General features: G+C 36.0%; 1 protein-coding gene across 2 annotated transcripts in view; it reads left to right on the top strand.

The window, feature by feature from the left end:
- Positions 1-4091: 4091 nt before the first annotated feature.
- ssh (Protein phosphatase Slingshot) overlaps positions 4092-14777 on the top strand; it is a 165692-nt gene continuing 155006 nt past the window's right edge. Inside the window, exons 1-6 of one of the 2 annotated variants that reach the window (XM_045749824.2) lie at positions 4092-4276; positions 5649-5701; positions 7778-7806; positions 8086-8219; positions 8698-8879; positions 11022-11087. In XM_045749824.2, coding sequence (XP_045605780.2) covers positions 4220-4276; positions 5649-5701; positions 7778-7806; positions 8086-8219; positions 8698-8879; positions 11022-11087 — 521 coding nt within the window. In that variant the 5' untranslated portion in view covers positions 4092-4219. Of the gene's footprint in view, positions 4277-5633; positions 5702-7777; positions 7807-8085; positions 8220-8697; positions 8880-11021; positions 11088-14777 lie in introns of both variants that reach the window. The other variant, XM_045749823.2, reaches the window with a different exon arrangement.

Here is a 14777-nt window from a genome sequence, read left to right as displayed (position 1 = left end):
TTTTTACTAAACATTCTTTACTTTGTTGACTTAAATGTGCTATTTCTGTTTTTAGACTTGCATTTTAGTGTGTATCTAATACATTTAGTCTCCCCTCTTTAAAAAAAGTTTTTCTAGAAAGGAGTCTTATTAACATCCCAGTCCATCACATCTTGTAACATCACTCACGAGTTTCTTTTCCACTTCGCATTTACATTGTGTAGTGCTACATGTCTACATAGCTCTTTTTTTTTCATCTTTGCAGATTAGTCCAGTATTACACTCGAGTTGGCTGAAATGTAACCTCCAGTAGACTCCATTTAAGTAGGCCTACAGTATATTTTTTTTAATTTAACAGGCTTTGGTATTTGGCCTTGAGGCAAATGTTTTACCATTATATAGTAGTTAAATTCCATTGTATTACAATACTGTGCTATGCTTGCATTTTTACCTTAATTATCTTTGAATCTAGCCAGTCCTGAATGGGTGAATACTGTACATGTTCATATCTGTGCCTCCTCTCATATTATTAAAATTGCACTTAACTTTATTATGTTCAATTGTTTTTATTGAACAAAAATATAATCATTAATTTAATTTTTGAGACTTGGTGGATCAAACAATTACTAAAGCATTAATATAGCTGCTATTGAAATTGCTCAGTGTAGCCATATGTTTAATAACCAGTTCCAGTACCTAGCTCCTGGCCTAAATTTCAACATACTTTGGTACATTGCACTTATACAGCTACCTTAGATGATATGAAGGGTTAAATAGTCTGTCAGGAGCTAGTTGTGTGATGCTAAAAGAAATCTGTCACACAAGGTCAGGTGACTGGTAGACTTCATTGGCAAACTTTGCATGCATTATGGGGATATTAAGAACGGGAGAATGAATAAGTAACAATGTTAAAAATCCCATCTTCCAGGATAATTTATTATTAAGGGGCATTTGATCAGTAGCCTGCACTGGAAAACTTTGTTTAAACTATGAGGATAGTATCTAGAATGTGAGTGAATGAAGTTCTGTATAGTACCTTATTCTTGCAAAGCTCCTTCTAACTATGTTAAAGTAAGGGTAGATGCCACCATAGTTTACTGTACTGTACTTCATACAAAATACTGTTGCCTGTGCCCATGTGAAGTACAGTATACATATTTGCAGTCTGTAATCAAGCTCAGAATTTGTCTTTAGCATTGACTCTCTCCATCTCAGAATATTCTGGATGATTATGTACATGACAGGCTCCAACAAGTGTCAGAAAGCCCCAACTTATGACAATGCCAGAAAATTTAAACTGCCTCACACACAAGATTGTTTTTCTCTTCCTAAACATATTTTCAACAAGGCCATAAAAATTTGTGAGCTGAACCTAGGAAGTAGCAAGCAAGTCAGCCAAGTATCTTGCAGGACTACGATGCATCTTATATCTTGGGGGAATCACAAGCGAGCTCCAATCTCTAGTACGCATCACTCCTGGATGGCCTACTCCTCGTCCAACTAATCAAGGAAGAGATGTATAAAAAAAAAGTTGCTTCAATACTAGAAATATGTTGGGGGCCTTAATATAATTAAACTTATGCATATGGCAAGTGTTCTAAAGGTTCTCTACTTAATACAACTTTGTGGGTGACTGGAAGACAGCAACTACAACATAAGATGCTTACCCATCAATACTTTCAATCCTGCGCAAGAATAACACTTAACATTCATTCATTCTTTAGAGGACTAACATTTGGAAAATGTTGGTTCAACACGTAGGTACTGTTACAGCCACTTTGGGCCAGTAACTGGGTTATTGCTGTTAATGTCTTATAACCTCTGTCTTTATCCAATCCAAAGTCGGTGGTAAGTTTTCAAGAACTGGCTGTGACAAGTAGTAGTGCAAATAATAAAAGAAGGGATAAACAAGACAATTACACCTTCACCACTTTTTATATAAAGTATTATTACACATTTACAAAGTGTCTCTCACTTGGGACAATACATCTGATGTGTTAATCACATCCCGGTGAATCCATTTTCCAGGTACATGTCGTCCACACCTAATGGCAAACACCGGCGAGTTCACCTTCAACATGGGCCAGTCCACATATACCGTATCGTCATGATGTGCTAATACCCCACTTCCACTCAACAGATACACACCGGCAAGGTTTAAGCAACATGCTGACAGGGGTTTCAAATAATCACATACAGGGGTAGCTAGCACCCTGGCAGAAGTCTTAATTACTCATTAGCAGCACTTCTCGACAGATGCACCACTGTCGGCTCGTAACTCTTCCTGGCCAGTCCCGGGTACATCGGCCCTTACAGCACTGCATAAACCAGCAGCTAACACACTGCTGTAACCGATGGCAGCCACTTTGTTCTCTCCCAGAACCAAGTCAAGAATTTTTGACTGCCCAAGGTAAACTGCTCTCCTCAGTGCAATCGCTTCCTTATGTCACCTCTGTGAACATAAAATGTCATTAGCTAGACAGACAGTATACTGGGTGGCCTTAGGATGAGGATAACACCCTTCCACCGGGGATTTGAAACTGTAATTGTAGTCGCAGCCTAGATGGCATTGATATTGATACGCCACCCACGAGAGGTCATCCTCATCAACCTCACCTAACTGAGGCAGGAAATTAGAGCCTTTCACCAATGCCACGCCACTACCAACAGAAGGCGTTATCTGTGTTGCGCCAAATACCTGGGAGTTGGAGTGCAGATCCATAGATGGCACAGAAATCGCCACTCCACCACACCGGGACGGTGTCGGTACCATAACAGTACAGTAGTGCAAACTCAAATCAACCAACCAAATGAAGCCTTTGATACACAGTTGTCTATATCTGCACCCTGTACTTAGTGTGACTTACTCTTTATTAAATTTATTTTTTTATTTTATTTTTATTTATTTATATATACAAGAGTTTTTACTTTCTTGGACAGCCACTAGCATGCAAAGTGTTTTGGATAAGTCCTTAATCCTAATTTTCACACACATCCCCAGGAAGCAGCTCTTTGCAGCTGTCTCATTCCCAGGGGCCTATTTATTGTTAGGTGAACAGAGACATCAGGGTGAAAGAAACTCTGCCTATTTGTGTCCGCCTTCGCCGGGAATCGAACCTGGACCCTTAAGACGACACTGTCCACTCAGCAGTCATACCCCATAATTAAAATTATACCTAATGAGAAACTCGGGACTCGAAACCGGGATTCCCAATTTTGAGTCAAGAACGAACCCGACTATTTTATAATTACAGTTCTTTTGTATATACTAATTACAAACATTAGTGGAGATTTCGTTAAATAAATTACGTAGTTAATTCATACTCAGTGTAATTAAGAACTATAATTTGATATTAACAATCTTACAACTGTTTATTTGAATTATATTTTGATAATGCTTGTATGTTTCAAATAACTTTTTGTTTATATGTTTCAAATAACTCAGCTTTTTAATACTATAAAAAAGTATCAGGATGTATTTGTTTATTAAAAAATAATAGAAAGTTCGCTCAGTATTGGTTTTAGGGATAATATTGGAGATCCCCATGAATCACTGAACATTTTGCTGACTCCACCACTTCACAAAATATATTTCTCTATTTCCCAGAGTATTCGTATTATGAATGACTAAGTAACCATAATGTTATTTTAATTTATCGAAAATATATATGTCTGGCAACTTGTAATTTTTTTATTTTAAAATTAAACATTAGACAAAGAAATATAATATTTCACTGCTGTTTACCCAGCAGTGAATGGGTACTTGGTTGTTAAACAATTTGGCGGATCGTATTCCGAGGAAAATTAGGATTAAGGACTTGTCTGAAACGCTATGTGTGCTTGTGGTTTTATAAGAATGTAAGAACTCTTGTATATACATTACATATAAAAATAAAATATTAGCCATAACCCCGCGGACTGTGAACCTGAACTCACTTGAGAACAAAACTGTTTGCTAAAAAGCCGAATACAAAACGAGTCAATTTAACTTTCATGCTACTTAAGAAACACAAAAATTGCAATAGATGTAAAAATAAATAAATTCTTGCAAAATTATCTCCGTAAGAAAAACAAAAGTGATCTAAAGTTAATTTCAAAATGAGTCATATTGTTGGAATTTGTTATTGTAAATATGGCACTGCTTAGAAGAAGTACTCTGTCCTAGATTCATAACGCTATAATGATTTGACGTGAGCAGCCGTCGGGTGTGTGGTGAAGTCTAGCCTTCACTAGGGAGATAATGGCTTTGGTGACGGTTCAGAGGTCCCCCAGCGTCAGCAGCTCGCCGCCATCCTCGGTAAGTGGCTTTAGGACCCTCCTGCAGGGAACTCTCCGAGGGACAACTGCAGGAATGTTTCTCTCTCTCTTGTGTCCGTCACTACAGTGTCTCGCCACTTGATATCTCATGAAGTATGGGGGGTGATGCTGGCGTCTGTGCCTCAACAACTTTCTCACCTTTGTTACAAAGGGTTTGTTGTGCTTTAAAGCCATTACCCTTAGATTTGTATGGGAATTAAGGCATACTATTAATTATTAACATTTCGGTGCGTAAGCATACTGACAGCTTTTAGTTATGCAAATTGTTTTGTATTAACAACATATCAAAATTGTGTTGTACAAACATTTGCATTTGGGTATTGTTCCCAAGTACAATCCTATACTGTATAGCTATCACTGAATCACAAATTGTAACATAAATTTTAGATTCAAGTGTTGTACATTGCTTGAAAAAAGTACTTTAAAATAGGAAAAAAAGATGTATAATAAGTATGAAGAAGTGAAGTTCTTAATCATTAGCAAAGTTGTGTGTTCTTTTTACTACTGTAGGAAGGAGTTGAGTAAGCTGGAGATTATTCAAACAGAAAACTACGAAACCTAAACCCCCCCAAAAAAATACTTGGAACTTGCAATAGGAAAATGCATGAAGAGATCTTAGTGATATTCAGTTATGATCCCAAGAGAAAGTAACTTATTTATGGAGGTAGGCATCTTTGGAGATAATATATTTTATAATGTGCATAGAGCTTGAAATACTGAGTACCTGTACTAAACTATACATTTTTTAGAGAAAGTTTTCTACCCTCAAAAATTATTGGACTCTAAATGGTCTCAGCTTTAGATTCTAGCCTTTTCCTCAGTTTATTTACTTGACATTAGCTATTTTGTGATTAAGGATACAAATACATCATAATTTAATGGGCCACTTACTCACAGATTGGTTGTATGAATAATCTGTTTGCACATTTGCACTGCAAATGATTGTACTCATTTCTTGAATTTATGTGCAGAGCAGCTCTGCAAATAATGCTATCCTCTGCATTTATTTGCAGAGTTTAAAAAATTTATGTTCTTAAGTTGACAAGCCATTTACAAAGAATTAAATTTTATGAGCATGTTAATTAAGGTTCATTCTGTCCACCATTGTATTTATAATATTGTACTGTACTTTAATTGTTTAATTATTCACTTGGTTCAGTAAAGCACAAATGCTGGTAGCGATGTTGAGAAACTCCAAGTAGAAAGTACTGTACTGTAAATGTTATTGAAAATAGCATCATCTTCAATAAGTCTTGTCTCCTCTTTGTGTTTCTTAAGTTGTTCATATGGTAGACTTTTTGCAAATTGCCTAATAAATGCATTATTATTTTGGTAAGTATTGTTTTTTTCAGGAATATGGAAGTTCAGTGCATTCAATAGAGGAAGAGGAGCAGAAAAATAGGAGGTATGAGTTGTAGATTTTTATATACTGTATATACACTATGCCGCAGGCATGTCAAACTGAAGGTTCCCCGAGGGCCATATGGGTCACATTTGTGTTGTCATGAGGGCCACACACACAACAACTAATTGAAGTCATTTAATAAAAATTATTGCAAAATATTTGTTTTACTTAAACTTAGAAACATTCAATGTGCATTCAAATGGCTTAGTGGCTAGCCACATTCATGAATGCAAGTTCATAGCTTGTTACTGCAAGTTCATAGCTTGCAGTAATGGAAGCGACATTCCCTGTCTCAATTTTTGTAAAGCAGGTCTGTTGCTGTTTCATGTTAACCTTCAATTCCTTAAGTCTTGAGACATGCATTGGGCCCTCATATTTATCGTAAGATCAGTGATTAATTTCATAATGTCTTTTCAAGTTGTGCTCTTTTGGCGTGGCAATGCTGTTGTTGCAAATTAATCAATGTATCTTTCCATTCACCATTGTGCAAAAATACTGTAATGCCCATTTTTCATGAAGCACTCGCCCTTCTTTGTTCAGTTTTCTTTTTCTCTTAGCCAGAGGAGCACTAACTATTCTTAAGATGATGTGGAATCCGAAAAAAAAAACACTGGTTAAAATACTAAAACGAAATTTAGGTCAGTTTAACAGTTAACGTCATGTTTATTTTTATAAGTCTTAACTTGCTTGAGTCACAACTGCATTCGTGTTTCTTTTGTGCTTTTGAAATCTATTAAATGTTGATAGTTTAAATGATAAAAACTGCAATTTTACCTGTTTAATGACCAAGCACACCTGTGTGGGCCACAGGTGTGCTTGCAAAGGGTCACATGTTTGACATGCCTGCACTATGGTATATTTAGCCACATTTATAATTTACATTTAAATAATTCTATTTGGCAAATTTAATTTAAATACTTCTATTAAAAATGTAGTACAGTGTGATCTCGATAATCCAGACCAAATGGATATTTGGTCTGTTTTCTCTGATTGTTTGGATGACTGAAATCTGGGTTATTAGATATATTTTTAGCAAGATATATTTTTAGTCAGTTTTTGCTATTTTGGCATTTATTTTATCAGATACAGTATATGTGCTAAAAATATCTATAATGGTGTTTTAATAGGAAGTCACCAATGTATTTGTAGAAAAACAATTGATATTTTTATATTTAATATATATGTGTCTTTTGCCCTTAATCCTGTTAATCCACGGATAATGGGGTGTAAATAAATAATTATTAAATTGTAGTATAATACTGGTTTCAGTTAAGCTAGGTTAGGTTGCACTTAACTGCAGACTTATTTACACATTCACTCTTCATATCCCTTCTCATTACAAAATTTAAGTTAAAATCAAAACTAAATGGAATTGTATATATATCGTTTGTTATATTAGAAATGCATTAATCACTATTAAAAATTGGAGCAAACCTCATTTAAAAAAAATAGAAAAATAATTTTGGAGTTTGTTATTGCAAATTATTTTGAAAATTATAACAGAATGCTGCATATATAAATAGCATGCACTGATATATGACATAGTATTCCCTACAAGATTACATCTTACGTACATGGATAAAGGATAAATATTATGTAGTACTGTACTTTGCAGCAAGATAGTGAAGGTCGGTAGTCACAATTGATGCGTGCCTCAGCATATTTAGTGACACTACTATTTGTGCACTTGTGCAACATTTTATGTCATAAATGTATGTGTGTGTGTGCTCGCATTAATAACTATTGCACTTCTTTTGTATTTATCTTATCTCTTGGTACAATAGCTTGGATAGGCTTAATTGGTTAAGTTGGCTAAGGAAATTGTTTATATTTTCTTGCAAGCGGCATAGAGGCTTCCTAGTTAATGGGGTTGGACTGCCATTTACCAGGAAGTCCCATTTATTATCCCATAAATAAGGATAGAAAACTAGATATTTCTATTTCTGGATAACTCAAGAATCAAAAAAAGGGAGTATTTGTGTAAATGGGTTCCCACTATATTTACAATAATAGTTCAATTTAATAATTTAATTTAATAATTTATTATACTGAATTGATTATGATTTTTTTTTTCAGTTTGAGTGAATACTACTTTGCAGTTAAGGGTGAGTCTTTGTTTTTATAACATTTATAATTTCACTCACTCACTCACTCCACCCACTCCTCCCACTCACTCACTCCACTCACTCACTCCACTCATTTGCTCCACTCATTCACTCGCTGATAAACCTGAATAGTACAAGGCCTCACTTTAAATACATGGGCATTTGGAACTTTCAAATAAAGGAACCTTGCACTGTATATACTTACATTCATATATATCTATATATAATTTGGCATAGAGTACAGGATTTGGTTTCAGTGTGTCTACTTTCTATTTTCAGGTTTTGGAGTATTGCTACCAAAAAATGAGTGTCAGTTGGGTCGAGGTCGTCGTACAGGTACTGCTCCGCCTGATATCCAAGGTCACCTGCAGGCCATGCTGCACCTCCTGTGCCCCGGGGACACGTTGCACATGGTCAGTATTAATTTCTTTGTAGACATAAATGTTCTGTTCTTTATTTAGAGTGGTTTTTGAAACCAAGCTGCCTAATTAAGTCATAATCAAAATTAAAAGGGTATTCCATGGTGTCTTGCAAGCAGTTTAATTATTTCTTAAGTTTATTAATATTGGACTCGTTCAGATATTTACCTAGGGTGTTTGCTTACTCTGCGTATCCAATCTGTGGTTCTCCCTTAATTGATTTTCCATTGCCTTGGCTCACTTAAATCATAAATCTTTATTTGGATATATGTCACTATAGTTCTATAGTGTTAGTCACATTAAATATAACAGCTTCTTATTTCCTATATATACCTGTATTTAGTTGTATTAACAATAATACAGTAATATGGTGCAGTCACACAGTCAGGGTGATTAACTTGAAAACATCACAGAATGATTGCTTATGCTTTTTATTTACTGTGAATGCTAGTCATTAAATTATTTTTTGCAGGCTGTCCGTTTGGAATCACAGCACGTGGGCCGTGTACGTTACCTGGCTGTGGTGGGAAGGACTGGGCGCCAGGATAAAGAGGAGGACTGTTTGCTTGGTATAGATTTTACTGTGGAGAAACCTTCCCTCGGACTTGTATTACCAGTTCTTGCTGACACCAGAATTAGCCTCGATGGTGATGGGTGAGTTTATGTGGAAGTCATTCACTGTATTTTGTATGTAATGTATATGACAATTCATGTGGACCACTGTACACTTGATCTTGGGAAGCAGTGGGGTGCTGCTGTGGATGAATGTTGGAGTATATTTGTTGATGTTTTATGATGTAATATCTCTAGTCATCTTTTCCTGCATTACTCAAATTTTTTTCTTGGTTGTTGCATTTTCATCCCATGAAAGAGGGAAATTGGGTAATGATGTATGGATGTACAAATTTACTTGGTTAATTGGTTGTGGATTATGCCAGTGGATATAAAATAGGATAAGGGTATAGACTTTATAAAATGTCACAAATTGGCTTAGCATGCATGTTTAGGTTAATAAGAAGGAATAGCACTGTCACAGTGGAAGTTTTCTTCCCCATCAGCTCATTCTTCTGTATGTTGAGGACACATGATTGGGATTAAATGCAATGTTGTCCTGGATTATACTCCATTGCATATGGAGATGGTGTTGCAGTATATGTATGATATGTTGAAGTGTTTTTTTTTGTTTTTTTTTTTGTTTTTTTGAGATATATACAAGAGTTGTTACATTTTTGTACGTTAAAAATAAGTTTGAATAGTTAGAATGAGAAGGAGTTCTGGTAATTTGTAATGCATTCAATATTTATGTACAGTGCATAAAGTTACTAATATGCAGAGCATTTTAAGAGTTTACAACCTATGCATTAAAAATACTTGGTCAGGTCTCTAAGCTCCACATTAAAATAAACTTTTTGGAGTCATAAATGTGGTAAATGTAATTAGAAAACACTTAACATTCACGGTACATGATTTCATCCTGTTTACAAATTGTCATTCTGTTTGCAATAATAAACAATATTTGTTAGAAAAAAATGCTCAAATTTTTAGTGGGGAAATTGAACAAGTTGTTGCAGGCTATGCCAGATCTGCTGAGTTCTACTGGCTCTGCAGGCTGCAAACAAACAGAAATCCCCTGACTAATTATCCAGTGAACCAAGGATGCATGACTCGGATTGTGCCTGGAGTGTGTTCTCAGAGTTGTTCTACTTAGGCTGTTGCAGGTTGTTGCTTTGAGAGCCCATGGGCTCACATGCCCACTGCAACCCTGTTGGTCTGGTATATCTTCCAGGAATGTGTCTAATTTTTCCTTGAAGGACACATTTGTTCGAGTAATATTTATTATGTTTGCTGGGAGGGTATTGAATAGCTATGGACCGCTGATCCTCGGTCCAAGGTAATGAGAGTTAATGACTTTTAAAACCAGCAATGATACTTGTGTATGGGAAAGTGAAAAATTAATTTAAATTGTTGTAATGAATTACAGATAAAAATGCCAGTAACAAGAATGGGATTACATATTAATATATGCAAATGCATACACAAGCCTATGGTTCATGGTTTTGGTGGATGCAGAAACCATCAATAGTTTCAAAGCATCACATTATGATAAGGATTATAGGAAAGACAGACACAGCAAACATAGCTCTTGTCCTGACACTGCTCTACACTTGTGTAAAACTTTGGTAATTATGTCTTCATAAATGTGTATTAATACTCCAGTTGTTAAATACACAAATGACTGTACACCTTTCTTGAATGCATGTTCACATTCATATCTCGTGTTTTTTTATATTTACTAGCACGTATATATTTACATGCTTTTATATTTGGCATGTTTTAAGAGTTGAGTTTTGGTGAAGATACAATGTGAAATACCATACATCCCACTAGGAAGCATATTTCCATAGGCTGTAAATGCCTTTCTTTCGACTAGAAAGTGCTTCAATATAGGTTCTTAATACCATCCTTTCCAATAGGCTGTACTTTACTATAAGATGCTATTTGCCACCCTTCCCACATGGAACTGCTTTACTACAGGGTACTAATGCAATCCTTTCCACTAGGATGTGCTTTACCATAGGGTACTAATGCCTTTCCAGAAGCACAGCCCAAGGCTGAGTCTTAGATCATTTGTTATCAATTCCAGGCTTAGATCATTTGTTATCAATTCAAAGTACAGTACTTTATAGCTTTGGCTCCAATGTTGTCCTACCTCTTGAGCTTTCTTCACTTTTCTGTATTTCTAATGGCTTTAGCTTTGTCAGTTTTAATGCTAATCCTTTTTCCTTTTGGCTACAGTGGCTTCAGTGTGTGTACTAGTGGGCGGAAACACATCTTCAAGCCTATCTCCGTGCAGGCTATGTGGTGAGTACTGCTTTGTTGCAACACTTTATTTTATAACTTAAATTATGGCAATGAAGAAACTACTGCAGTTGTTGACCAAACCACACACTAGAAAGTGTAGGGACGACGACGTTTCGGTCCATCCTGGACCAGTCTCAAGTCGATTGTGACATTCACAATCGACTTGAGAATGGTCCCGGACAGACCGAAATGTCGTCGTCCCTTCACTTTCTAGCGTGTGGTTTGGTCAACATATATCAGCCACTTTATTATGACTTCTCATCTGCATACTGCAGTTGCTTTCTACATTTCTGAATATCTCATATTTATTCTGCTTAACATGTCTCTAATTCAACCCATCCTCCAAAAATAATAGTACTGTATCTATAACTACTGTGGATGGAATATACAAAAATATGGGCTGTTGTACTGTATTTTAAAAGTTCATGTTTTGTACTATGTAATGGAATATTAAAGGGCCTAAGGAAAAGTGAAACAGAGTAATAATAATAAACTTAACCTGTCCCAGGCCTAAATAAGCAATTCTTGTCCTAATATTTGCAACCTAGTGCCTAACTTTAGTGCATATACAGTATGTACTATCCTAGGCCATGGAAAAAAAAGAAATATAAATAAATAAGTATAAATAAATAAATAAATTTATTCAGGAAAAGTACATAGTTGATTTACAAACATAATGTTGGATTTATAGATAGAGCTACGTAGCACATACAATACCTAAAGCCACTAATACGCATAGCATTTCCGGCAAATATTTGCTTGTTGCTATCTCTCTCATGCCCTTACAAAATTAATAGTGCAAAATGTGGACTTTTTGTGTGCAACAGTCTTTATTTTATAGTAACTGTAAGTACTGTACTAGCACTTGTGGATGTACTAGCACTTGTGGATGGAAAGTCGCTCTAATTAGACAACTAATTGCATGCTTGCCATTTTTAAGCTCCCCTTAACCCATAAAGTGCACTATTCTAAAATGTTTGAAAGCTACTAATTCCATATACAGTGACACCTCAGCTTACAAATGCCCCTCTTTACGAACTTTTGGGTTACAAGCCCAATTTCTTTGTAAAATCCTAATTGGGTTACGAACTTTGCCTTGGGTAACGTAGTTTGTTGATACGTGTATGGCCAACCTAGCGCATGGTGGCACAGTGACCGCTCCTCAGTTTACCAGTGCCTCCCGCCTAGTGACAATCGCGCCTGAATTCTTTGTAAAGAATTTGTTTTTCGGATTTTTGGGTATTTGAACATAAAAGTAATTATTATATACCTCGCCATGGGTCCCAAGAAAGTCAGTGGTAAGGTTCAACCTAAGAAAATAGTTGTGAGTAGACAGTAAAGGATGTCCCTTCCTCATTAAGAAAATGTGTAAAGTATGGAAAGAACTGCAAAGTTTTGTTGAAAAAACTCGCCCAGATAAAGCTGTAGCAGGCTGTTGCATTGACCTTTCAAATGGCAATGTGATGTCTCACTACAGACAAGTGTTAAAATGTAGGGAAAAACAAAGTGTCTTTAGACAGATTCTTTGTAGATAAGTGAGCCATAACCAGGTCCTAGTGGTACACCTGCAAAATGTAGGAGAGAGTGAGTAAGTACCCCAGAGAAGTCATCACTGCCTGATCTTATAATGAAAGGGGACTTCCCTTCCAAACACTAACACCTCTCCTCCTCCCCCCATCCTCACCATCTTCCATACACCAACAAGAGTCATCAATAAAGGTAAGCAATAACTTGTACATACTTTAGTACTAAAGATTTGGGTGAATTAGGTATAAAATTTACTTTGAAGTTAATATTTTTGGGAGTGTGGAACAGATTAATTCAATTTATATTATTCCTTATGGGAAAATTCACTTCGGTTTACGAGTTTTTCGGGTTACGAACAGTCTCTGCGAACAGATTAAATTCATGAGCTGTTGCACCCTGTATTTCCTTGGATACACAGAATTGTATATTAAAACACAGAATTGTATATTAAATTCTGATACTGATGTTAGTTTTTCAAATTTAGATAAAGATTTAACCCTTATTTTTGTGTTTTCCCTGTGAAATTTAAAGGAAAACATTGTAGGAGAGAGAGTACATATGGGTGACTGAAGGAAAATACAAAAAAATGGGCTCAAACTAAATATTTTTCTTAAATATTTTTTGGGTGTGATGATGCCACATTCTTCAAAATTTGTCTACGTTCAGTACTTTATATGCATAGTAATAATGTTTATTTTTTCATAGATAATATTTACCAGTGAAATGGCAAATCATGGTAATTTTAGTGTTCGTCGATGATGCACATTCGAGAATTCCGAGTTCAAATCCCGGGCTGAACAGAAATGGTTGAGCACTTTTCCTTTCCTCTCACCTAATGCATCTATTCACCTAATACTATGTAGGTACTCAGGATTAGTCGGCGTGTTGTGGGGGTTGCATCCTGGGTGAGGTCAGTAAATCGATCTTAGTAATTCGACAGTAAATGATCTTGTCTCTGCGTTGGCTCAGGGTCTTGAAGTGGATATGATTATGATATAATTATGTCCAATGTTACATTAACAGATTAATTACATAGTTAACACACAATTACATCCTATCCACTTCAAGACCCCGAGTCAACGCAGAGAAAGGATCCAATAACCCTACCTAAGAAACAAACAGGCAGAAAAACATAAGCTGCCCATGATGATACATTTAATACCCTATTAATGTCCCCAATGTTATGCCATTCATCCACTTGTTCTGTACCACCTCACCCAAAGAGAATATAAGCCTGTGCAAAAGCATGGTAAATTAATCTTTGACACTGTAAAGAGGTACCTTGCAAAATGCATCCCTAGGCATCAGGCTAAAATAAAAAGTGTAAAAATGAACTTTGGAGAGTTAATTTGTCAACCTCTTTCGACAGTGAGGAAAAACATAAGAAATATTGAGAAGATTCGTGTTAGAATCATTAATCTTACCTTTTCAGTCATATATGATTATATATATATATATATATATATATATATATATATAATATGATATATATAATATAATATATATAAAATGTCAATCATCGCCTCAAACTATGGACCACAGAAGCAGCAGTTTGTTGTACTACCAACTAGGCCACTAGAACCCACAATAAGGAAGGATCCCAGAACCATACCACAATACTGGTATCCACCTGGGACTTTGGGGCTTTCCTGGTGTGCCGCTTGAGCATGGAGGTTTTAGGTGATCCATGTCCTGGTCGTATAAATTGCAAAATACAGTATAGTGGATAATAACGTTTCTTTCACTTGCCAGGATAAGGGGTCAGGATAAGGTTTTGTAATGGGACGGGAAAGGAATGGTGCCCAACCACTAGGGCTGGGCGATAGAGCAACTGTCTCACTTCGTGCAGGTCGGCGTTTAATTCCTGACCGTCCAAGTGGTTGGGCACCATTCCTTTTCTCCGTCGCATCACAAAACCTTATCCTGACCCTTTTAAGTGCTATATAGTCATAATAGCTTGGTGCTTTCCCCTGATAATTCCCTCCCACACTTGAACCATCAGAGCCTTGAGCTGCAGACCACAAAAGCAGCAGCCCATGGTCCTACCAACTAATCCCATGAGGATTCTCAATTTTTGTTTGCATTTATAGGAAATGGATGCATTCTTTCCATATTTACAGTACTGTACTATGAACAATCATTAAAAATGTGTTTAAAGATAAT

Source organism: Procambarus clarkii, chromosome 47 (assembly GCF_040958095.1).
Source record: "Procambarus clarkii isolate CNS0578487 chromosome 47, FALCON_Pclarkii_2.0, whole genome shotgun sequence".
Lineage (NCBI taxonomy): Eukaryota > Metazoa > Arthropoda > Malacostraca > Decapoda > Cambaridae > Procambarus > Procambarus clarkii.
The sequence above is the reverse complement of the archived record's forward strand: the minus strand, read 5'-3'. Positions and strand labels throughout refer to the sequence as shown.